The 23,665-nt window shown below is 38.6% G+C and overlaps 1 protein-coding gene across 1 annotated transcript; it reads left to right on the top strand.

Moving 5' to 3' along the window:
• Nucleotides 1–2,984: 2,984 nt before the first annotated feature.
• On the top strand, nucleotides 2,985–22,576 carry LOC146455577 (small ribosomal subunit protein uS9m-like). The gene is made up of 16 exons (XM_085093990.1): nucleotides 2,985–3,155; nucleotides 5,074–5,142; nucleotides 5,855–5,939; nucleotides 9,827–9,930; nucleotides 10,560–10,622; nucleotides 11,538–11,565; nucleotides 13,044–13,126; nucleotides 13,800–14,074; nucleotides 16,093–16,180; nucleotides 16,826–16,951; nucleotides 17,362–17,392; nucleotides 18,063–18,168; nucleotides 18,943–19,028; nucleotides 19,992–20,072; nucleotides 20,540–20,618; nucleotides 21,832–22,576. The coding sequence occupies exons 1-16, from the start codon at nucleotides 3,015–3,017 to the stop codon at nucleotides 21,842–21,844; spliced, it is 1,458 nt and encodes a 485-aa protein (XP_084950116.1). The 5' UTR covers nucleotides 2,985–3,014; the 3' UTR covers nucleotides 21,845–22,576.
• The last annotated feature ends 1,089 nt before the right edge of the window (nucleotides 22,577–23,665 follow it).

Raw genomic sequence — 23,665 nt, 5'->3', positions numbered from 1 at the left:
GCGCGCGAAATGCATTCATTCATTGGAAAGTCAATAAAACCAGAATGAAACACGAACACAACTAAAATTCGAGTAAATTCTTAGAGTTACTTTCTCTTGGTTCAAAATGCGTTTGAATCCACTCATCAACATTTTTCATTGTACTTTACTAACATTCTAGTTAACGCGGCTTCGAAGTGTTACGAGCATTACAGACCTAATTTTCAACGCTCGGTTTATTTTCATTTGCCTAAAGCGGTACTTTTCGCATGCAAACCCACCTTTTTATATCTCCCCAGGACAACAGATTTAAATCTTAAGTCATCGAATGCGTTGCTAACTCTTCCGTTTGTATACTATGGACGAAATTTCTAAGCTGTGGCGATTCAAAGGAAAGTTATCCAGTAGTAGTTTTATGCGGTAGTATTTATCATGCTGTACAAGGTGGTTCTAACGTGGTTTTATCCTTCATTGTGACCATTCAAATGAAAGCTTCTGAGCAGTACTTTCTTGTGGTGCTCTTCGTCATGCTGTACAAGTCAGTTCTTACTTTGAGTTTCTGAATAAAATCCTTAAATATGACCACTTAGATAAAAGTTTAAAGCAGTACCCTCGTGTGTTGTCGTTTATTGTCCAAATTCTCTCAACTAGATGGAAGCGTTAGTATCAGAAATATTTTAACAGTCAAAGTTCGAGTCACCCGCTGAATATATAAATTTATTACTCACGAGCATTGAACGAAGAACTTGTTCCTTCACGAATGCGTGTCACTTAGTGACCCGTTTGATTTCTAGGTTAACTATAACACTACAAAATAGCATTCTCGAATGATTAATAAGGGCGTAGTTGCTGATGCGATGATGAACGGTGATGACGATGATGATGCGTGAAAATATTTCCCTATTACATTGTCTTCCCAGCTGCTACGCTCAAATAAGCATGAAAACACGTTGAGTGTGTTCAAATACGTTCTGGCTTCGCATCTTGAACGACCTTAGTAGAGGAAAATATTTTCACACGTCGACCGCTTTTAGTAAACTCAATCTTCAATGATATGTCCAGGAATTTAAATGAATTAAGCTATTATTACAGGCAGCTAATTGTTAAGCTTGAAAGGTCTTAGGGACCGTTCAGAACAGTTAGGTAAGGACTCAAGTGTGAACTTTTACGGCGAAAACGGCCAAGATCGTTGTAAAATATACCACCTAGGGAAAAATCCAGGGTTCGATCTAAATTTATAAGAACCTTTGCACGAGTATTTCATATATTTTTATGCTGTACGTTAGATACGGAGGTTGCTTTCAGAACGCATTGCTACTGAACTGAAGCGGTTGCGCCGTAAATTCAAAAGAACGGCTCTTCAGTTTATCCCATTAAATGAAGCCTATCATCGGGGTTAATAAGTTGGTTCTCCTAAATTAGGGTGAGAATCAAATTTTTTGATGACTGACTTCAAATACACCTTAGGGATAAACTGAGGCCAGTCGTGTTTCAAACTGTGACCAAAATGGCACAAACTTGGATCCCTTGGGGCGTCAAGGTTAAATTGGCCCTCCGGGCGCACTGAACAAGACCTTTTGAGTTTACAGTGCGAGAATGCACAAATACACTCAAAACGAGTGAAAGCATTTATTTACGAGTTTTATGGAAACAAATGCCACTTATAATTAGTTCGATCGCTGAAGTCGAAGCTCTTCCACATTAAACAAAAACAATCATAACGAGGCCACTCCTTACCTGAGAGCGGAAAGCTGTTATTCGAGAGATTTAGCTTCGCGTTTACGGCTAACGCCGAACGGGAAACGTCAAGCCGCGGTTTGTTAACTTGTGTTTCTCGTACTCACTTCTCTCTTTTTCGTGTTTGCTCGATAGCTGTCGCCTACTGGGTGGAGATAAGCTTAAACCAAACAAAGTTCATTGTTTTTCATCAAAGAGAAAATTTCAGCCTGGCGTTTGCCGTTTGCCGTAAACGCGATGCTAAATCGCTCTATTGTCCGCATCTGCTCATAAGTCTGACGGACATTCGTTTTGTGAAAACCATGGCAAAAAGCCAAGAGGCCGTCAGCCTGAAAACCACCTGCCTCTGAAATAAACTCTCCCACGATTCTATCGTATGTCTATAATGGGATATCAGAGACTCTTCGAATGGGTATACGGCCTGTTTTTGAGACTATAACTGAACTGAAACCTCTTAGATCACTCTTCATGAGACCTGAGGACGTTGTCAGTCCAAATAAACAAGGTGCAGTACTATACAAGATATCCTCCGTTTGTGGCAAAGTCTATATTGGAGAATCAACAGGTCCACGAACGGATTTAAAAAAATGCTACTCAGATATTTTAGTGGCCTGTACGTATTCAGACCTCAGTCAGGGCTTCTGACCTCAGCAATTAAGCCGGAACGCTCTGATACGGGACACCATACGCTCTGGGCAAGGTCAAGTTTATTGATAACGACCCACTTTGGTTCACACCACACTTCTGAGAGAGGCATTCACATTTACTTCACCCAAACAACATCGGAATTGCAATTAAATTGAAATCCGACAGTTTCACCTTGAACCGTAACAGCCGATCAGTTTCACAGCGGTGGACCGCAGACGGAGCCGACAGCGTCTAGTCTGAACAATAATTTTCACTGCTGATCTTTCAGGTTGAATAAATATACGAAACTGATAAGAACTCTTAGTCCAAAGTTAACGGCAGAGTAGCAACTATTACCTATGATCTTAATTCCTTTAGTTATTTAGTAGCCAAAATCCTGGAACGCACTTTCTAATCACAACCGCACCGCCACTGATTTCATCCGCTGGCTAATTTTGTGTAATAATAATATTGTATAAATCTTTATTAACTGTATTTTATTCATTTTGTATCACTAGGTAGCTCGAAGAAATTAACAATCATGCTACTCTATCAATTCGAGAAGAAATAAAGTGTCATGTGTGTGCTAATCCACTCCGGACATTATGTGTCCCGTATATGCATAAGCAAGCATCCGCTGGTAAAGGCAACTCGCGGGCGCTCTAACCAACATGGCGTCCGGCGTACGGCTTGGTGCACGGTTGTGCATTCGAGCTTCCACGTCTTTGCAATGCTTTTCAAGAACGAGAAGATTTACTGCTAACACGTCGACGTACTTGTGGAGGTGTCGGATTACCGGTGCTATTAATGTGGTAGGAATCAGTTGTGTAAAACGGGGTTTAAATTGATAGTTTTCATTCAAGTCTGGTTTCGCCAGTAACAGTAAACCACTGGGATATATGTTCCGCTGGTCGGAAGTCGGTAGTGATTAAAGTGTATGAGACCCTTGAGACTGTGATTGGGAATGAAAGTACAGTGTGTACGTTATTATGGTGGCTCCACGGCTCGTCAGTCGCTCTTGAATGAATATAATTTAATTAAAATAATTAAAGTCGACTGCAGAGCTACTAAAATACATGCATATCCCGGCGTGAAAATGAATATCGATCATCTCAAATCTAATTGATCAATCGATAGCATTAGTTAATTGATATCGACTGATATTGGCCAACCGATGATCAATCGATAGTCACGAAAAAAGTCCTGCAAATTATCGTTGATTGAGTTTCGTCGATTGCTGTGTGTTTTCTCAGAGCTCGTGTAACGAAATCCTGAACAAACTGTCCAGTCAAGACACACCGCATTGCAAGTGTGAAGTTAACCTTGTAACATCCATTGTGGTTGTAAAAAGTTACCAGGAATGTTCATTTTCAGTTGAAATTGGTGACAAATAAGCAATGTGCAGTTCCACAAAATATCCATACTTTCCCCATGGAAGGTTTTTTGTTTTGTACCCTCCCTCTCCCAGGAAATTCCAGTTAAGCTTCATACTTTGTTTCTAAAATTTTGACTTTTAAGACCCTCCTCCCCCCCCCAGGAATTTCCAATGACCTTTCTTGGGGTGGGTATGGATTTTTTCTGGAACTGCACAATAAAGAAAAGGGGAGATCATGGCAATGCCTTTAAGGTGACGAATGATTACAGACAACTTGGTCACCTACAGAGGGATTTAGGCCCGGGTCAAACGTTGAACTTCATATGAAACGAACTAAACTGCCCAAATTAAGTTTATGATAACTTCGACGTTTGACTTGAGTTCACCCAACTCAATTTGGATTGACCAACACATTCTACCCTGCTCCAGACTGATAGGACGTGTGAAGATTGACTGTGGGATAAACATTAACCTTTCCATGAATCAAACTTGACGAATAAATTTAAAATTTGTATGATAATAATATTTACATTTACATTTACATGTTATTTGGTCGGTAAAATCATTAGATATCACACCAACCGTAAAAATAAACAAAAAAAGTAAATGAATAAAATACAGATATATCAATATATAAAATAATGATATAAAGGTGGATATGAAAACATTTGTGACTGAATTTGGTTTGATAAATTACATGTATGCTCAACGTTTGACCCAGAGGTCGAGCTTTATCCATTTGGGTCAACCCAAATTGCCATTTAGTTTGTCTGATGTGAAGTTCGACATTTGGTCCAGGCCTTAGTCACTCCGCTTTGGCGACTTCAAGAACTGATTTCAGTGTAAGACTTATGTTGTTCCCAGCCATTCATGTACAGTGTATAGCCGGCGTGTATAGCTTGCGCTCTCCTGCATAAACAAACATGCCATTTGGGTTTAGTAATGCCCAGCCTCCTTCCACCAAAGCACAATTTACAATCACTGTGGCCTTTTTCAAATACAGGTGTACTTGTTAAGTTAAGTGGAAACCATGTTGAGGGATTGGCTGAGTGAGTGCTGAATTTACATGTACACCAGTAGGAACATTGTTCAGCTTTGTAGAGATCTGATTCAAACTCAACATCAGTGTAAATGTTTGAAGTTTACAATGTTTACAAACAAATGATCGGTATATGGGCATCCTCACACCATAAATTGCTTTGTAAAAATCACAATCTTTGAATTTTTACACGTTTCGTCCTTGTTTTATTGGTATGGTGAATACACTATACATCTTACCATAATTTTACGATGAACCTGGTTTTTTTAGCCAATCATAATCTGAACAGGATTTTCTTTGATTATTTGATTTCAAGGTTTCACCCAAGAGGTTTTATTCAAATGAAAATAGATCAAATTTGGAAGATTCTTTCTCAAGAGATTTGGTAAGTTTTCTAAATCTAGAGATGTAAGTTTTCCCTTTATCTTTAACCTGCAGTTGCAATGCGATGTTTCGCTGTCAGTAGTACAGCATAAACCCCTTAGGATTCTTTATCAAGCTTTTTATGTGCCTCTTTCAAGATACTGTATGTCTGACAATCTTGCACAATAATTTGTAGTTTGAGGTAAACATTGCCCATACATGTTACGTGCTCTCCCACCTGGGTTGTCAAGGAACAAGGGTGGTCCATTGTTTTGATACAAGTGTAGTACTCACTCCTCATCAATGAGGCCCTGGTTTGAATACAAGAGTGGGAGTTTGTTGTTGGGTTCTCTGGTTTCCCCCCTCCCCCCCCCCCCCCCCTCCAAAAAAGAAGAAATTAAATTTGGAAATAGTGAATAAAAAATTAATAGTACCCACTTTTTGGATACACATCTGCAAATTCCAATTAATATTACGGTGGAGCCTAATAAATTCCTTGGTACAGTACATAATGAACAATATTCTCCAGCCTGGCCTTTTGAAATGTACAGTATGGAACAGAACCTCGATATAACAAACTCTTGATATAACGAACCAATTTCCCTTGTCCCTTGGCACTTCGTTAAATTGAGGTCTCACTGTATTTATTTATTTATTTTGTTAAGTGTATGATTGTACAATGTGCGTGTTTGAACAGTAAGGTTTATTGTACTCGTGTTAAAAATTGATTTCAGTCTCAGCAGACACAGAATCTAGCTGATGCTTCTGCCAGTGCAGAGAGCACAACTTCTGCATCAGAAGAGGGTCAAGATGAAGATGGTATGTGATCCTTGCATGTTGTTTGTTCAGTCTTGATGGCACCAGTGTTACCTGTGTACAGTAGTTGCAGGGAAGGAGATGAAAGCATTTTGAAAGCATCCTAGAGAAGGCTCTCAAACTAAGAAAAATGGGTTGTTTTATGTGTATAACTCATGATTTAAATAGGGATCGTCTCAATCATGCAATGTGCAAGTAATACATGACTGTACACTGTACAGTTGTATGTAATACTTCCGTAAGTTCAAATTTTTGAGCTGTTTTTTTGAAATGTCAGTCTCAGTGACTTTTGTTGAGAAGAAACTCTTGTTTTTGGGACTATTGGCCAGATACATGTGGTTGCCTTTTGGGAATTTGATGCACTTAAAACTGATGTAATTATTATATTATATTTGTTTTAAGATAATCAAATCTCTGTGGGGCAACTATCAGTCAAAATTCCCTTGACAGAAACACTGTTCTTTAAAATATACATGTACATGTAGTGTACAGCTGTATCTCTATGGATGAATACTGTAACATCACATGATCAATTGAAGGGGTGCATGAAATAAGGCCCTAAGTGACTTTTGACGTAAGGTCAAATTCTCCTTTTGTTTCTCAAGCGAATGCATGGAAATTTGGAAGGAGAATCAAGCCATTTATCAGAAGTCACTTAGGGCTTTTTTCCAGGCACCCCTTCAATTTAAACAAATCAGACTCAGATAAAACATTTTAATGGTGAACTACTTTGCACAAAAAGAATAAAGAGAAAAAGAATAAAGGATACATTTTATGTTCCCTTTTAACTTCCATATATACAGGGTACATGTTTATTGGCTTATATAAAAAGTCACAAAATTAAAATTTTGATGCAAACATTGTCTTCGAAAACTCATTTCAATTCAGGAATTTAATTGTACCCACCACTCCACGCCCCCAATATAGTTATTATTTTGATACTGTTCACCTTCCCTTAAACTTTTGGCTTGTTTTTGTTTATGCATTGGTACGACAAGACACAGCTCTTGTAACTCCAATCAGTAAGAGCTACAAAATACATGTACAGTAACTTAGAGATGGTATACACTGTAGTTTGGAGGCTGGGGTAAGGGGGGCGGGGGGTATATTTAGTACTGGTATGTGTGAAAATTCTTCACTGAATTTGATAAGAGTTTGGACATTCTCATCAAGACCTTTCAAATGGAGTGGTTACATTGTAACTCACCTTTCGGGCTTTTTAGAGTGTTTTTTGTTGTTGTAGCAAAGATTTGATTGATTTTGCGTACGTTATTGCCTCAATCTACATTTGTGTTTTATTTGCTGTTTTGCATTTTGTTTAGTGATGAAGATATAAAACTTGCCCCCAATCATGGGGTTTTACTCCAAACAAAAAACAACAACAACAACAAAAAAATTAAATCTCGGGGCAACAAGATCCAGCAAATCTGAGCTGAAACAACAACAAACGATCTAAAAGGTATTACAGGTTGGTTATGCCCCAAGCCCTTCAAATAATTTAATTTTTACAGTATACACGTTTTTCGTGATCCTGGGGGATCTTCCCATTGTGGTATTGTTGTCTCAAAATGACGGTTTCTGATTGGCTCAAAAACTGTCATGTAAGCATGACAACACGGCACTTACAGATGTAAATGGGTTTGGCGTGCACAGATCAAAATTTTACTTCTGTGAATGAACATGCGACGTTGGATGGTGTTGTTTATTTCTTTACATTTGAGTTTACAAAGCTTCTGACACTGTTCAAGGACCACTTATAATATTTTTTTTTTGTGGTGAACATGTACCATGGTACAGCGGATAGAACAGTAATTTACTTTTTTCTCGAAGGTAAGCGAAAAAGAGTGATTATAAATTCGATGAAGAGAAATTTACTTAAAAGACTTTCTTGAGTGTGAAAGCGGCCACAGTAAATAACAATGACCTTAAATTCCAATAAATTATGGCATTTTCAAAGCAAAAGGATCTGTTTCTTTTCGGATGTCTCCTATGTCTAGAAAAAATTTCTCCAAGAGCGGTGCTGCATTCTCTTTCATGGCTCAGGTTTGTCAATTTGATCTTCTTGTCGTAGCGCCGAACGGCAGACTCGGTAATTTTTACAGTATTCTTCGCCGCTTGGTTTCTTTCAAATTTCCACGGCATCTAAGCTAGGATAACAATGCTCTAGTGTGGTCACTCTTTTTATTCTTGCTTCTGGTTGTGAGGTTTATTCATCACTGTTTTCATGTTGTTGTTTTTGTCTCAGCGGTAACAAATTTTCAATAAAATTTGCTGGTAAAATGTTGAAACCTACTAGCTCGTCTATTTCATCAATGGTAGGTGCTTTATGGACTGTAAATTTTTGCATTTTCTTTGTTTTAACGTAAAAATTAAAGCCAAAAATTCAGATAACCCTCCCCGAGAAAAACTTTCGGGAATTAATATTACCATGGCTACAGTTTAACTGAAGTAAGAATTTATCTTTCAATCAGCGCACGATTTGTACTTTATCCGTTTACTCTCTCCAACAAAATGTCAGTATCGCGATAAAAAACTAAATTTGATTTTGAGACGGCATTACGACTTTATATTGACGGCGTTTTCTCCCAACTAGCCGTCAATATAAAGTCATAGTGCTGTCTCAAAATTGAATTTAGTTTATAATATGGATATTTTAATTATACAGTAACAAAAGTGTGAAAATATTTCACTCTTTATATCGCTCATTTTTATTCTAAAGTGCTTCACGAAACCTTTTATTATTTATTTATTCTATATTTATTCTATTAATATACATCATTCTCATTCACTCACCAGGCTTCAAATAATATTATACATGTACATGTACCATCACATTTCTTCCGTTCCACATAAATTATTATACCACATATTGACATTCTTATCCTAACAGTATGCAGAATGTTTGTCCCACGAACCAAGTTTAATGGCCTTAGCTCCCACGGGTCTCCTGTAGCTCAGAGGTAGCACATCCGAACTAGTAATCGGAAGGTCTTGGGTTCAACTCCTGATAGGAGGACTTGGTTTAATTTCCTTTTTCCGCGTATGGCTGTGTCACTCACTGAAAGAAAAAAATACACCATTCTTAAAATTAATGATGTTCTTCTTATTTTGTATTCTCGGTTTTCACGTGACGTCACCAAATTCTAGAATTCAAAATTGGGAGGCCTACAAAAATTTTTACCTTCATTCAAGGAAAGATTACCTAAAAATATGTCTGTTCACAATTTCTTAGCTCGATGTCGTGCTTCCTTTTGAAAATAGAACAGTTTCGATTTCCGAGTTTCCATCGTGCGTGACATCAGGAGGATGGCTGTCACAGAGCTTTTCCGTATCTTAAAAATGACTCTTCGGGTGATTTTTATCATTCTAAACAATTTAAGTTTGAGGAGAAATGTTTATCTAAACATTCGAAAATTCACGAGGGCAAACAAACCTCTTTTCTGGCAAAAGTGAACTCCAGATGTTTTTTCCTATTTCTGGCTGCCATGTTTGTGCCCCTCAGAGGGACACAAACATGGTGTCTCCATACTAAGCTCTATAAAATTATGTGGAACATTTTGTCAAATAACTCGAGTACGGAATGCCGCACAGACCTGACACTTGGACAGATGCCTTATTTAGATATCCTCTATACCATGTCAATTTCTTGACTTCATTCATGGAATGGTTTCGATTTTTTGTTCAATGGTGTGACAGTGAAAACCGAGAATTGAATTTTCATTTGATTTCTTTTGGAATGCGTGATCTGTTCAAAGAGTTTGTTACACATAGAATACTATGAAGACTTGTACACTCTGTACGTGAAGGATTTTTTACGTGAGAAAATGAATTAAAGCCATATCTGTATTCTTAAATCTGCTGTGAATTTGTCCATTGAACTTTTTGTGCAGATCCATTACTACGGCAGATGCTAGTCAAACATGAGAGGTATAAACAGTGGCTTGCAAAAATCATGGGTAAAGACCCGGAGACATTCAGTGACAAAGAAATTAAGGTACTTATAAAAAATATAACTTTGTTACATATAACTGAATAAATGTTTGAAAGAAAATTAATAGTTTCCCCTCTGGGATTCGAACCCACATCCTACCGCATACTTGTCGGGTGTGATGATCACTATTACACCACCAGGACAGCCACAGTGACAATGGAGCAATTTTGTGTGGCTCGAAATGTAGTCCTTCTGGGAAATTTCTATTTTAAGGTGACAGGGTGGTGAAAGCCTATGACTTCATTTGTTTGACAGAAAATTTGCATTAAGTGGGATTTGAACCCACAACTGTAATGTAATGTTCATTCATCAAAAGTATCTATCTGTACAGTACTGCCTTAATGTAAGTTGACAGTCTTGCCTCGATCCTCAAAACTCAAGTTTTGATATGTGGTAATTCAATGATCAAGAATCGAGAAATGTGGAATTCTCAAATATGCAGACTGGGAAAGATGCTCAAGCAAACAATTTATTCCTCAAAGAAACAGCAATAGTCATTTACATGCTAGGTTGAAGTATTGGTACTTGTTCTTCACATTGATCAACCTCCAGCGCGAGCACATTATGATGATGAATGTGTTGGTACATATAAATGAGAATCATTTTCAGTTTTCATATTATTTCATTTTTAGGAAGCCGTTGAGTATCTGTTGCCTTCTGGACTGTATGCAAAGGATGCTCGACCTCTTTTTGAGGTAACTGATGGTTTCAGTACACGTACATGTATCACAACTTTTCTAACTTTTTCAATTTATTGATAACATATCACATTGTAATGCCATACCCAGATCTTCTCACTTTTTGAGAGAGAACATCTGGTAAAATTCATTATTTTAATGACATCGTAATATATGAGGAATGTGACACATTGCATGACTGCACTGACTTGCTCACCAAATTCTCTATGGTGCTCTCATCAGTTAGGATGCAACCTTCGTAAGGTTACAGTACCTTTTTCATTAATTATTTTAATCACATTTACTGTAGGTTTTTTTAATGACTTGTACAACTTGTATGTGTGTAGACCTGGGTGGAGATACCTGTACATGTAGAGTGCAAAGCAAAGTTTCTTTCTTAACTAACGATGCTTTGCAAGATGACCAGGCCTCAACATTAACCTCTCTGTATGTATAACAAATTAGAGTGAATCATGAGAAAATTGGATTCCAAGGCCAGATCATCATTATTCCTTAAATCTCAACTGGCCCTTCAATAACTGTAAACACATAACACCCCTCCCCCCCCCCCCCCCCAATGTTTGGTAACAGTGGTAAGGAAGCCTAAAGCCTGGTTTTCACACACATTCGTTCTTCTTGTGCTTACATGAATGCTGTATGCTTATGCTTATGTCACAGTTTTTACTAATGAGAACAGGGGCGACACAAGTAAAAGGCAGTAAACCGGTTGCTTAACATCGAGGGGAGCTGGTATGGTGAACTCAGTCGAGAAATGGTTTTCTGCACATGCGTCTGTCTCTATGCTTTTGTTGCTAGTGTTCTCACTTATGGTTATGCTCATGTCCTAGTGAAAACCAGCCTTACAGGAAGACACAGGTGCATGTTTTGTTCAATTTTGTTAATTTGATTGTTCTTTACTATCTATCCTTACAGGACCCTAAGCTGCTTTATAAACAAACTGGTAATAAACTGAGTTAAATCATTTTCATGTACCTTCTTACAGAAAATTTGTTCATTAGTGTATGCTAACAACAACAATAACAACAACAGCAACAATATTTATTTGAAAAATAACAGAATGAATGGCTTGTCCCACAAATAGTTACAAAACTAATCGAGGTGGGACAAGAGGAATACAGGACACTTGAGAAAATGCTCAATATAACTTACAAAGTACTGTACAAAACATTTTTTCTGTGTTTCTTGTGATAAAATACATGTATTCAGGTATTGCTACATGTACCGCCTTGAAGTGTCTGACATAATATATCAAACACAAGGAAGAGTGTTTCGTCCAATTTTGAAACACAAAGAAGTGGATTTCTATAATGCATGAGGAGCAGCTGAAATCTTTAACATAATTAACATGAAACAAATCTACATGTAGAGCAAAAGTTCACCAAATTTTATGATACGAAAGAACCTCCATCGTGGTAGTGGTTCCCTTTGTTTTTTCTTAATGACTACTTCGAATTCAGAAATACCTGGATGTACTGTGTGTTGTGTGTGAAATTTGCACAACCAAAAGATCTTGGAAAGATCTACAAATTGAAGGCATAAAATCATGCCCCCCTCCTATATGAGACTTGATTTACCACCCCTCAAACTTTTGGATTTTTTTTCCTTTGTACGTTAAGGGCCCAGTTGATATCTTACAACAAGCAATGCACTAAGAGCTGTACATTAAGCTATAGTTTAGGGGGATACCCAGTATGTACAACGAATAGGAAAATTTTCAATGTTTTTTCTTCTTTCGTTTTGGACTAGCACACCCCAGAAAATACCTTTTAAATGGTATATCACATGTGCTCTCCTAGTTCATAGTTAACAATTTAGAAAAATTCGACATTTCCCTCGGGCAGGAAAGGGTTAATGCATTGTTGATTAATTTTTTTTAAATACTGCTCCTTTGAGATGTGCAGTCTTCTCTGCTGAGTCATAATGATTATTATCAGTTTACGTTCAGTTCAGGACCTACATTGACATGTTGTTGTAAAATAACCCATGAGAAATTTCCTGGGTAACTTTTAGAAATGCAACGTAAAGCCTATTAGAGTGTGTGCTCTCTGACAGTTAGTTTATTCATTAGTGTTTGATTGTATCTTTCCAAGCAACCATGTTTCTTTGAAGAGATCTAAAGTTGTAAGTACTTCTTGTACATGTACATGTAAGTTGAAGATGGTTTGGAAAATGCATACTAAAAGAGGTCTTTTTCTCGTTATCTTGGTTACAGCTGTACTTTGAAATTCACAGAAAGTTTTGTAATATTTTCCTTTAAAGCGCACAAAATATGTATATACATGACTGTTAGTACATAATAGCTATACAGTTAGAGTTCATATTCGTAATTGACTATCCAGCCTGCATGATTGTACAGCTGTAACAATAAATATTATTGATACAGTGTATATTATTACATGTTCACTTTCCTATTTGTAGCTCAAGTTGTGGACCAGCAATCTGGTCGGCCTCTGCATGCAGCTTTCTTCACAGGCCAAGTTGGCTTCCATGATTTATTATTTGTAAGTGCACCTCGTAAAATAATGGAAAACACTTAAGTTCAGGTACTGTAAACAAAAGTGGGTAACCCCAAGATACTTCTTTTATGGGTGTATCATAGAGCAGTGTGCCAGTTCCTTGCCTAGCGAAAAGTTTTGTAATGTCCTTCAGGATTTCTGCAGTCTTCTATGATCTTTGGGGAACTTGCAGAATCTTACCTCTTATAACTTGAATACAGTGTATCTTGGAAAAATTAATCCTTCAAAGAATGTTCTCGTGATTGTAATGTTACAAAAATCATCGATCAAATCCATGAGGATCTTAAAGGATCCTTGTAGAAATCTTTGTATAGATCTTTGCTAAGGTCTTTGTAAGATCTGTTTACTTTACGATCCTTCCAGGTATGAAACCCTTGCTTAGGGCCTTGACAAAGACTGTTTGAGGCTGGTTCCAAGATAATGAAGCTCAGATTCACCTGTATCACAAATTATACATACAGTATAATTGTTTCTAGTCTCCAAATAATTTGTTATCTTAAACACCGTCTTTGTTAATCTTTTGTGATCATTTCCTTATTCATGCTATGTACATTGTGTTTGATTGTGTATTTGATACATGTATGATTACAAAGAAAAACAAGATGGTTATTTACTGTTGGGTCTTAACAGATTATTCTTTCCTCATTTCCCTCGTTAGGAAATTTATGAGCAAAATGCAAAGTTGAATGCCGTTGAAGAGCCTGAAGTGACAGATACATTGGAGACAAGTGACAGTGAGGAACCTGGTGAAGGAGTCAAGTCAAGCAACAGTGAGATATCAGGGAGAAGCAGTGATGAAGGATACAGCTCAGATATAAGCTCAAACTCCGAGTCTGACTCAGATGGTGAGTTGGATGATTCAGACTCAAACTCTGACTCGGACTCTGATTTGGATGTCAACTCAGATGGTAGTGACAGAGAGGAAGCTGAGAGGTACAGCCCATTCCTGTGTCTACAGTGTACACATGTAGTTGTTCATTATCAGTCTAGTTACCATTGTTTTCATTGCTACACTAGGCTTCCACCATATTGCTTCTAAGACTGCTGACCGTCTGTTTCTCTCTCGAAATAACCTGTTGTGGTACTGAAGAAGCCTGGGACGAGGAATTAGGATGGAAGGGACTGGAACAATTGAAGGGTTTATGTAAGAGTATCGCAAGTGATTTCTTCCCTTGAAATTAAAATTGTTCCACATACAGAGCAAACTATACGTAAGAAGAGACTAAACGCAAGAGCTATACAAAAATCGCTTTTTTCCTTTCTTATTGTTTGAGGTTTGAGAAATTAATCGTTTCCTCAAAGTCTGTGATCGAGATCCTTGATAAATTTGTCATGTGTCTCGATACTTGAGACTCGAGCCACGAAGCTCAATACTCGATTCTCAATAACTTTGAGGATCAAAGATCGAGTTTCGAGTCAAGACTGTCAACTTACTTTTGCACAGTACTGTGAGTTCTATTTCGGCACTGGTTACCTTGTAAGCAACTTAGGGTACATGTACATGTAGTGGTATTTTTTGTTTGTGACCACCAATACTTTGCTTGAGTGTGATCAGTCAAGCCAGCATTGGTACCTCTTGTGTGGGTTGCTTGCATTTTTTATTTGGCATTTTCACTCAAGCACTAAACATGCAACTAAGATTCTTAAATGATAATCAGTCTCTGTACCGAAATAGAGCTTATCTTGAACAATTTTGATTTCAAGGCAAAAAAGTCAATGACATTGCACAATGTATGCGACTCTTGCATAATTTAACTCTTCAATTACATATATGATATGGGAAAGAACACCCAATGGATCTTATGGTGTGTTGAAAAATACTTATTTTGAAACATTGTTTTGCACTGAGAACTTAAAATGATTTCAATGACTGTTGGTCAAAAAATACTGACTTCAGATAAATCGCTGCTCACTGGAGACAAACATTTGTGGTTAAAGTTTATCTTTAGAAGTAGGCCTGTTGAACAAATCCTGTTATTTCAACCGGCAGTTGTAGGAAGTGAGTGCTCTCACCACTACAGACCTACACAACACCAAATTGTGCTCATATTGTGTTTATATGCAGTCCTGTCAAAATGTTTTGTAGCAGGCAGCATACAGTGTAACAAGGAAAGTACAATGAATGTAATGCTCCTAGCACCAATGATACAAATGATGGAATGGATCAGAGAATTAACTCTGCAGTACATGTTAAAAAACTAAAGTGAACCATGCATTTCCTACGGAGCGTTAGCCCTAGAAGGGAAATGGGAGACCACACAAGGATTTAATCAACTGTTACTCTGGTGACTGAGCTAGGAGGCCAGATAGGGATCTGTCGGTGATTATGGTGGTAATTGCGGCAATGGCATGTACAAAAAAAATGTTGTGCCGCTAGCAGTTATGACACAAAATATATTAATGGTGGAACAGAGAATTAACTTAGACTGTGAACAGTCTCTCTTTTGCTTGAAAATCCACGGGGAAGAATGCAAAACAACTGAGTGAGCACGATATTCGAGGGGCAAGTGGCAAAGCCACGAGTAGTGCGGGGGGCCCACGGTACTCCCAGCTTAGCTGCTCATCCCTTGAATATTGTGTTCACTCAGTTTTTGCATTCTTCCCGGTGCCCGCAGTCAAAGAATTAATTCTGTAGTGTACTGTATGTTAAAGCGATAAGGTGAATGCTAGAAGTAGCAAATTCATAAATAGTGTTTTCCGATGTCCTCCTAAATGGTGAAGTTTACGTAAAAAGGGTGGACGGTTTGCCTGGGTTCGAATGCTGAGCATGTTGTTTTTGCTTGCCTTTGCTGCAAAGGATTTTTGCGGTTTAACTGCCGGCACGAAAACCAGCATTTCTTTGTCTGTGATCTAAAGACCACAGATTTGTCTAGGCCAGTTGACATTACCCGTTACACAATGTTGACTGTTTTTACGTCCATCCTTGTAATTTCTGTCTGGTTGTTGTTCAGTGCAAAGTCCACAAGGGCACCGAAAATGAAGTGGATTGGCAAAGCAGAGCTTGAAAGAAAAATTGATGAAAGGCTGACAGACGAAGAGGTATGAGAAGTTTACAAACATTTTGAGTCATTTTGCAGATTACCCTGTTAACCTCTCCTGGGGTATTCTAACAGGCCTTTTCCAAATTGTTTTGAACCTCATTATGAGAGGGAGGCTAAGTGCAAAGTTTTTATGATGAAAATTAGTTTTCATCTTAGATTTTTCTTAGATTTAGCTTGGGCAGCCTGTGATTGGGACCAAGTTACAGAACATTTTCGAAATAGGATAAAAAAAATGTGGAGTGATCGTACAAAAATCGCTCTGGGAGAAAAAATGTTGCGAAAAAAAAGTTCGCAGACACGTTTTTGTTGTTTATATGTTAAACTAGCTACTGTCCAAATTTGAAGGCAAACGAACAAATTCCCTTTGTTTTAGCTGTTTAAAGTGTCTCCTCCAAGTGAAAAAATTGATTCGAGAAAACAGTGCTAAAAATTCGGCAATTCATTTTATTTCAAAATTCTTGGTTCAGTTTGATAGCCAGCTCTATAAGCTTTAATTTGATATAAGGGTGTAGGTATCTACAGTTTAAACCGGACGCGCTACATCGCTTGGACGCGAGACACCTCTAATGTATACGGTAACCCTTCCCAGAGCCTACCTTAATTTGGGCAGTAAATTGTTTTTTTTTTCTTCTCATAATTGCAGTACGACATCATCCTTCATCGGCTCAGGAAGCTAGCTAGCCACCCAAACGCCGAGCGAGTGGCTCCTTTTTTGCTTCGATTCTTACATGTTATTCTAATTCAGGGGATGACAGCAGTAGAAAAGACGGTAAGTACAGATACATGTGCGACTACATGACGCATTCTACATGTACACTAGATGAGTGACACTATGATGCACTCTGCAAGTACACTACATGTATTTACTTGATATTGTTTTATAAAGGGGCACTGTCACCTAGTTTTAGTGTTATTTTAAATAGCTAGAAGACATTGGAATTAAAGGAAAGCCAAAGACAAGGTTCCAGTTCCAATTCTAAAACTGATTTTGATTTGTTCTCGGTTTGGGAAAATCATTTGATTCTTTGGTGTTCTTGTTGCAGATAAGTTGCTTTATAGTTTTGACCAAAAATTTTGGCACCCAAAAAATATCCCCCCCCCCCCCCTCTCCCGAAACCGAGGTGTAGCCCATTGATGTGTTACGTTATATAACTGTGCTTCCGTTTTTTTATTTTACAGTTAAGTGAGGAAGGAGAGGCCGTTGCAGTCGGTAGGTTTAAGCAATCTTTTCATCTGTCCATTTTTTTTTTTGCCTCATTTCTCCTGGGCTTTCACTCCCTCACACCCTCCCCCTCCTCATTTACCCCCTACATTCCCGTAAATGCATGGTTTCGAATGAGTTCAAATTTGTTTCTTGGATGCCTTTTCTGAACATCCTTCTTGGCTAGTTTGTATAATTGTGTAATAAATAAATTCCGTTTGGCTTTGTAAAATGTAATGGCAGCTTGGATGAGGCAATTGAATGAACGGAAACGTGCTCCCAGCCTGGCAGGGCATCATCATATTTAAACCTTGTTGTATCAATTTCCTTACTACAGCCCTCTCATAGATCGGTGGTAAAGAATCCAATCAGGTGAAGGGTTTCGACTGCTGCTGGGAAGACTCAGAATAATTGTCTTCGTTTATTCATTTATTTACATGATTTATTTTCATCCAAGACTTCAGTCCACTTTTCAAGTACACTGTGGATTCATTATCGCTCTGCCATTATTGACACTAGCGGCTTACAAGTCATGCGTCGCACATATGAACCTCGTTGTCTTGTTGTGCCAACTATGTGTCCTCCATAGCGCAGCGGTAGAGTATCCAACAGGTACTTGGAAGGCCATGGATTCGACTTCCGTTGTTTAAAACGTGCTTTTTGTTCTTTCCACACGCAGGGCATCGCAAACGTGCAATCGCAGAAGTCGTGGTTAAGAAAGGTTCAGGAAACGTGACCATCAACAATACTCCTATGACACAGTACTTCGGCAGAGTGGAAGACAGGTACGTGGACCGTGTGTGTTAACCCTTTAGGCTGTAAAAGTGACCAACATCAAATTTACGACTACGACTACTTGATCAAACATACAGGTCATAAGAATGAAAGAAGTGTTCACCAATATAAATGCATTTTACACAAATTCTCCCAACTAGTACCTCAATGAATTTACAGAGAACAGTAGGGAGAATATAGCTCAAATTAACCTACTGAGAATCTATGTGTGTCCCAGGTGGTAGGAAAGGAAATTATCCAGTGTACATACTTCAATTTTATTCCATTGTTCTGGGTTATTACATTCCTGCCGTGGTACCTGAGGGAGTTCATCTCAAAGCCAATTCTACTTCAAAATACCTTAAAGGCTCAAACAATGGAATTAATCTACTGAGGTTACAATTGTACGGAAAAAGAGATTCTCTAGTGTAAACACTTCCATTCCATTTCATTCTCTGTTTTCCATGTTGTTGCATTCTTTCCTTGAAACCAAATCGGATTTCAAAGAGGGAGGTAACTTGTGACTTAACCTCAAGTTAGTCCTAACAACTGAATTTGTACCCGCGCAGTGATAATTTATGATAGGGTGAACTATGTACTGTATTTTCTCGATTAAGTGTTCTACCTCGAATAAGCGCCCCTCCTGTGTCATCAACACTGAGATAAACACCACCTTCACACTAGAGGTTAAAATTTAATGTCTGACATCGAACCCGCAAAATAAGAAAACCGACCACTTGTTCAAGGAGTACAGTACGTATGTTGTACTCTTTACTCTTTGACAGGAAGCAAGTCATGTATCCATTCCTTACGGTTGATGCAGTTGGTGAATATGACGTGGATTGTGGAGTGATTGGTGGCGGAACTTCAGGTCAGTGCGACAAGAGTAAGAGCGATCAATGGTAATCTTACACTGTGCTCTAGAATAAGCCCTGAGCTATGCAGAGTGCAGCAATGTACCGGACGCCCGCTTTAAGTCACACTGAGTAATGTGAATGAATGAATAAATGTAATGAATGAAAAACTTTATTCAAGTGTCAGACCTTATAGCTTGGGAAAACAAGTTCCATACTAATGTGGGGACACAAATTAAATACAGTCAACTAGTTAACAATAACTGTAAGAAAATATAATATGTACAAGGCTTTGTATATAATGCAAAGTTGCTAAATTGGAGGGGGGTGGGGGTGGGGAGGGGGAGGGGAAGGAGCAAAGATGCATTTAGACTACTGTTAGAAGCTCTTCCCCTGCAGTTAAGATATGAACATGTAACTCTGAACCAATTTCAACCTCTGCTCTCCTCATACTACAAAGATGCACTTATTTCGCGCTTCGATATTGAGGACCCTAGAACCTGGAAATCTGTCTGTTTAAAATGTAATATGCCACGCAACCTTTCAGAGCCTATTTCGTGTTGTTGTTAGTTTACTATATTTTACTATCTTATTCGAGTGTTTAGAACTTTGTTAATCTTGCGCCCACAGTAATTGGCGCTAGCTGTTGTGGTCACCCTGCCTTAACCCAGTACTTGTTTATTTTCTGTTTACGTTGTCATGTTCTGTTTATAGTTTTATTTTAGAAGGCGAAGTCTAATAAAATAAAAATAAAATAAAATAAAAAATAAAAGAAGCGTATTGATTGGCAATGATCGGCAAAATGGGGATTGAGCTTGCTGGAGTGAGAAAAAAAGCACTAACGCTCCCTGCAAACAGTGCAAAGACAAAGGGGCACCTCTGGATAACATTTATTTCTAAGTCTGACTTTGCTTTGATTGCATTTCGCCACAATTCAGTTTTGCATGGTATGCTCATGTGTTGGTTTTTACTGTTCTTAGGTCAAGTCGGGGCTATCAGACTTGCCATCAGTCGAGCATTACTGAACTTTGAAGACAGTTACCTGGAACCACTTCAGCAAGGTTTGGAATTATGTTATTTCCGTATAATCTGCTCAGTTGTGACCGTTATCTGGTGATTTGAGCTAAACTCGGTCTCGCTACCCTGTGTAGAAACGTTTTTGTCGTTGACTCGTGGAGATTCGTGGAATGGTTGACGTAAGGCACACTTCCAAATTCCAATTTGACTCTTGAGGGCTACCCTAATTAACCTCGAGTTAACTTGGTGCTATCCTGCCTAAACATTGTTATTTATTTTATTTTTTATTATTTTCTTTACTCATCAAATCGTGTAGGGACATATGTGTCTGCCAGGAGCAGTGTGAACATTGCACTTAGGTGCAATCATATTCATGTGTGCATTGAATCCACCCTATTTTCTCGATTAAATTACGGGGACATTGGTTTAAATTTCATGTTTCATATTCCCAGCGCTTATCCAGGGCCCTTCAGTTTATGGTTTTTTTTTTTTTTTGCTTTTTGTGTTTTAGCTGGGCTTTTGATAAGAGATCCGCGGATTAAGGAGAGGAAGAAACCCGGACAGAAGAGGGCGAGAAAGAAGTTTGCATGGTAACACCATAATTTTTGTTTTGTTTGCGATACTTTATTGGGCAAGTGGGAGTTCGGAAAAGAAGCATATGTTTCAATTTGTAGAAAGGAAATTCGGAAGCCTCCAAAGAATTTAACCTACTCGATGCCGAATTCAAACATTTGTAGCGGAAGGTTCGACTGTCTCACCACACTGGAGCTGCTGTTGATTCAAACGCTGTCGGCAGCTCTGCTGTAAAAACAAAGCCAGGGATAGCATCAGAATGGATACCAAAACTCGATTCCTGTGACTTGCCCTCTCGATTCAAACTGGCTTCATTTGGGGGGACTCATCCTGTTAACTTGCCCTACGATCAACTGAACATTAAACCATAGACTAAATCAAACTGTCCCTGCAACATGTCTCCAAGTGTGTTGAAACGGCAACATTTACATAGTCCTCACAACCATGGGTACTTTAAAATCGATTTCCCCTGGACCTTTGTTTTTGCTAGTGTTCAGAGACCCTTTACACACTCTCTTGCTATAACAAGGTTTTTCTAGTGCGTACAGGGGGTCAGATCGCTTGCAAATGCAACCCTCCTCCTATTTGATCACTTCTTGCTTTGTTTGGTGGAAACAGGAATTACATAAACGAGGAAGCGTTTCGAAATATGTGATACACAATGTATGAAGAACAGGTAGCAATAATTAAAAGATAATTTTCTTGAGAAGGAACCACAATACGAAGCAGTATTGACCCAAAACGTTTCTTGCGTACGTGTTTTTAGTATCACTATTTCACGACTGCGAGTGCTGGGTAAGCTCGTATTTCTGGGGAGGGCTCAAAATTTTCAACGTTAATTAGCTTGTGTAGCAACTGTATCCGTGGTGTTCTGCACCTATTGGCTGTTGTAAAGGATATTAGCTGAGTTAAAATAACAAGATAAAGAGATAGGTCACGGTGCTCGCTTAGGAGAACATAACCATTTAGGAATTGGCTGAGCTCATCATCAAATAAAACCTGCTATCTTTCCAACGTGCGCGCGCACTAATATTGCAAGAAATTATGCACGGTAAGAATGCCCAATGGAATCACTTTCCCTCGAAAAATTTTGCAAGAGAGGGAAAGACAATTCAAGATAAGGATGCTGGATACATGATCTCAAACCTCGCCCGTCACTTATACTACTTTATTGAAGAGATCCTGGTGCGTTTTAATCGTTTCAAACGAAACATGTGTTTTGTTTTCCAGGGTCAGAAGATGAAGTGGTTACCTTTGTGTTGCACAGAACAGGAATGGCTAGTGAAGACCTGTGACAGGGAACGAACATTTTGTTCCCTCGAAAAATTGTGCAAGAGAGGGAAAGAAAAAAATTCATGATAAGGATGCTGGTTACATGATCTCAAACCTCGCCCGTCACTTATGCTACTTTATTGCAGAGGTTCTCGTGCGTTTTAATCATTTCAAGCAGCATTCCGTGCGGAACAGGCGATCTCAAACCCCACCCGTCGCGTATGTTGCTTTGTTGACAAGATCCTTGTGTGTTTTAATAATTTCAAGCGGCATGTAACATTCGCATTACGGTTGGGGAATTAGACAAACCATGAACGCTAAGATTTGACTGGAAACCACACTGCGGTGTGTTTGGTCTGAAAAATCCCCAACCAAAGGTGAAGAACAGGCGATTGTACCAGAACATGTAGGCCCCACTCTGCAGCTTCGGCCCTAGTCGTGCCCGTTGAGCTTATCGGCTCGCTCGATAAGCCCGATAGACCAGGGAACGTGGCTGGGCCCTCTGTCCTTTATAAGACTTTCGACGCTACCTCATAGAAGCTTGGAAGACGTGGGACTAATTAAAAAAAAAAGTCTCTTCTACCAAAAATAGCACTTCCCTTTTTATTGCCCTCTCGCGTTATACTTGCCAAAATTCAAATTGAACGAACAATTCTTATAAGTAAAGGTTTAGTTATACATAAACAAGAAACGTTCGGTTTTATCGTTTGTTTTCACCTGTTTATGAACGAACAATTCTTTTGAGAATTGTTTTAGAATTCTTAAAAAAAAAATGTTCGTATATGTCCATGTTGGTCTTGTTTTAACGTCATCATTTGTGGTCCAGTAATCGCAGAAGGATCCCGGTCCAGAAGAGCCTTCAAAATTATTTTTAATTTTGTTTGGAGTTCAGAAATGAAATTGTGCTGGTAAGTTCTACCTGAAAAGTAGGCCTTCTTTAGTCTGCTTAGCAAGCTGGTTTCCGTGGGATTTACTGTCTCTCCTCGATCTTGGCCGGGCAGCAAAACCACACAGAAACACTGTCTACCCACGGCCTCGTCCCCAGTAGCCTCCGACGTAGAGGAAACTGGTTGGCTTCTGAGGACGTAGCGTTCGTTGGCTCGTCATGTCACACACTACTCCCCACGACGTGATGAGCCAACGAACGCTGTGTCCTCAGAAGCCACCCAGTTTCGTAGAAAGAGCGAAAAAAAAAAAAAAAAGAGTGGCACACGGGTTGATGGGAAGGATAAAATGCGAGCTACCGTCCCACAACACCATGCACACCAAGTTCGTACTAAGGAGAGAATCTTGTGGACGAAACCGCGATCAAACGTAAAAAATCAGAAAGACAGGGTTTTTACTTTGACATCTCATTGAAGCTGATCATTTTTTTTGTGTGTGAGTTTATTAAATCATTTTAGGATATACTAAAAACGTTTCGATAACGATTGGGTGATCGGTTTCCGGGTATCGCGCATTCAAACAGTAAACGCTGACACAGTGGCGAACAGTCTGTACATACTTTACTTTAAACGAAACTTGAAACTTTTTTGGAAATCATAAAGTAATGTGTAAACTCACAGACTAACAAAAACTTATCAGCTTTGAGCCTTCAAAATAAAAACTTTGGGTAAGTTATTAAAAGACAGTTTAGGCGGTGTTTAACAAAACCACCTTCTAAGCCATTTTCAATTTTGCCGACAGTCATATCTAAACACTATCTGCTGATTACAGTAACAAGAAGGCTTGCATCCCAGACTAGAACACTATTTATTTCCTTAAAATAAACCACTGATAAACTGATTTGGAG

The sequence above is a fragment of the Pavona decussata genome, unplaced genomic scaffold (genome assembly GCF_977016875.1).
Source record: "Pavona decussata unplaced genomic scaffold, jaPavDecu1.1 SCAFFOLD_272, whole genome shotgun sequence".
Taxonomy (NCBI): domain Eukaryota; kingdom Metazoa; phylum Cnidaria; class Anthozoa; order Scleractinia; family Agariciidae; genus Pavona; species Pavona decussata.
Note: the sequence above shows the minus strand (reverse complement) of the source record. Positions and strands in the feature narration are given on the sequence as shown.

What these genes read in the sequence shown, in the direction of transcription:
- LOC146455577 (XM_085093990.1), top strand. Translation starts at nt 3,015, where the DNA reads ATGGCGTCCGGCGTACGGCTTGGTGCACGGTTGTGCATTCGAGCTTCC. An exon ending in GCTTCCATGATTTATTATTT is followed by an intron (nt 13,127 to 13,799) that starts GTAAGTGCACCT and finishes TTCCCTCGTTAG; the next exon opens with GAAATTTATGAGCAAAATGC. An exon ending in TGACAGCAGTAGAAAAGACG is followed by an intron (nt 16,952 to 17,361) that starts GTAAGTACAGAT and finishes TTTATTTTACAG; the next exon opens with TTAAGTGAGGAAGGAGAGGC.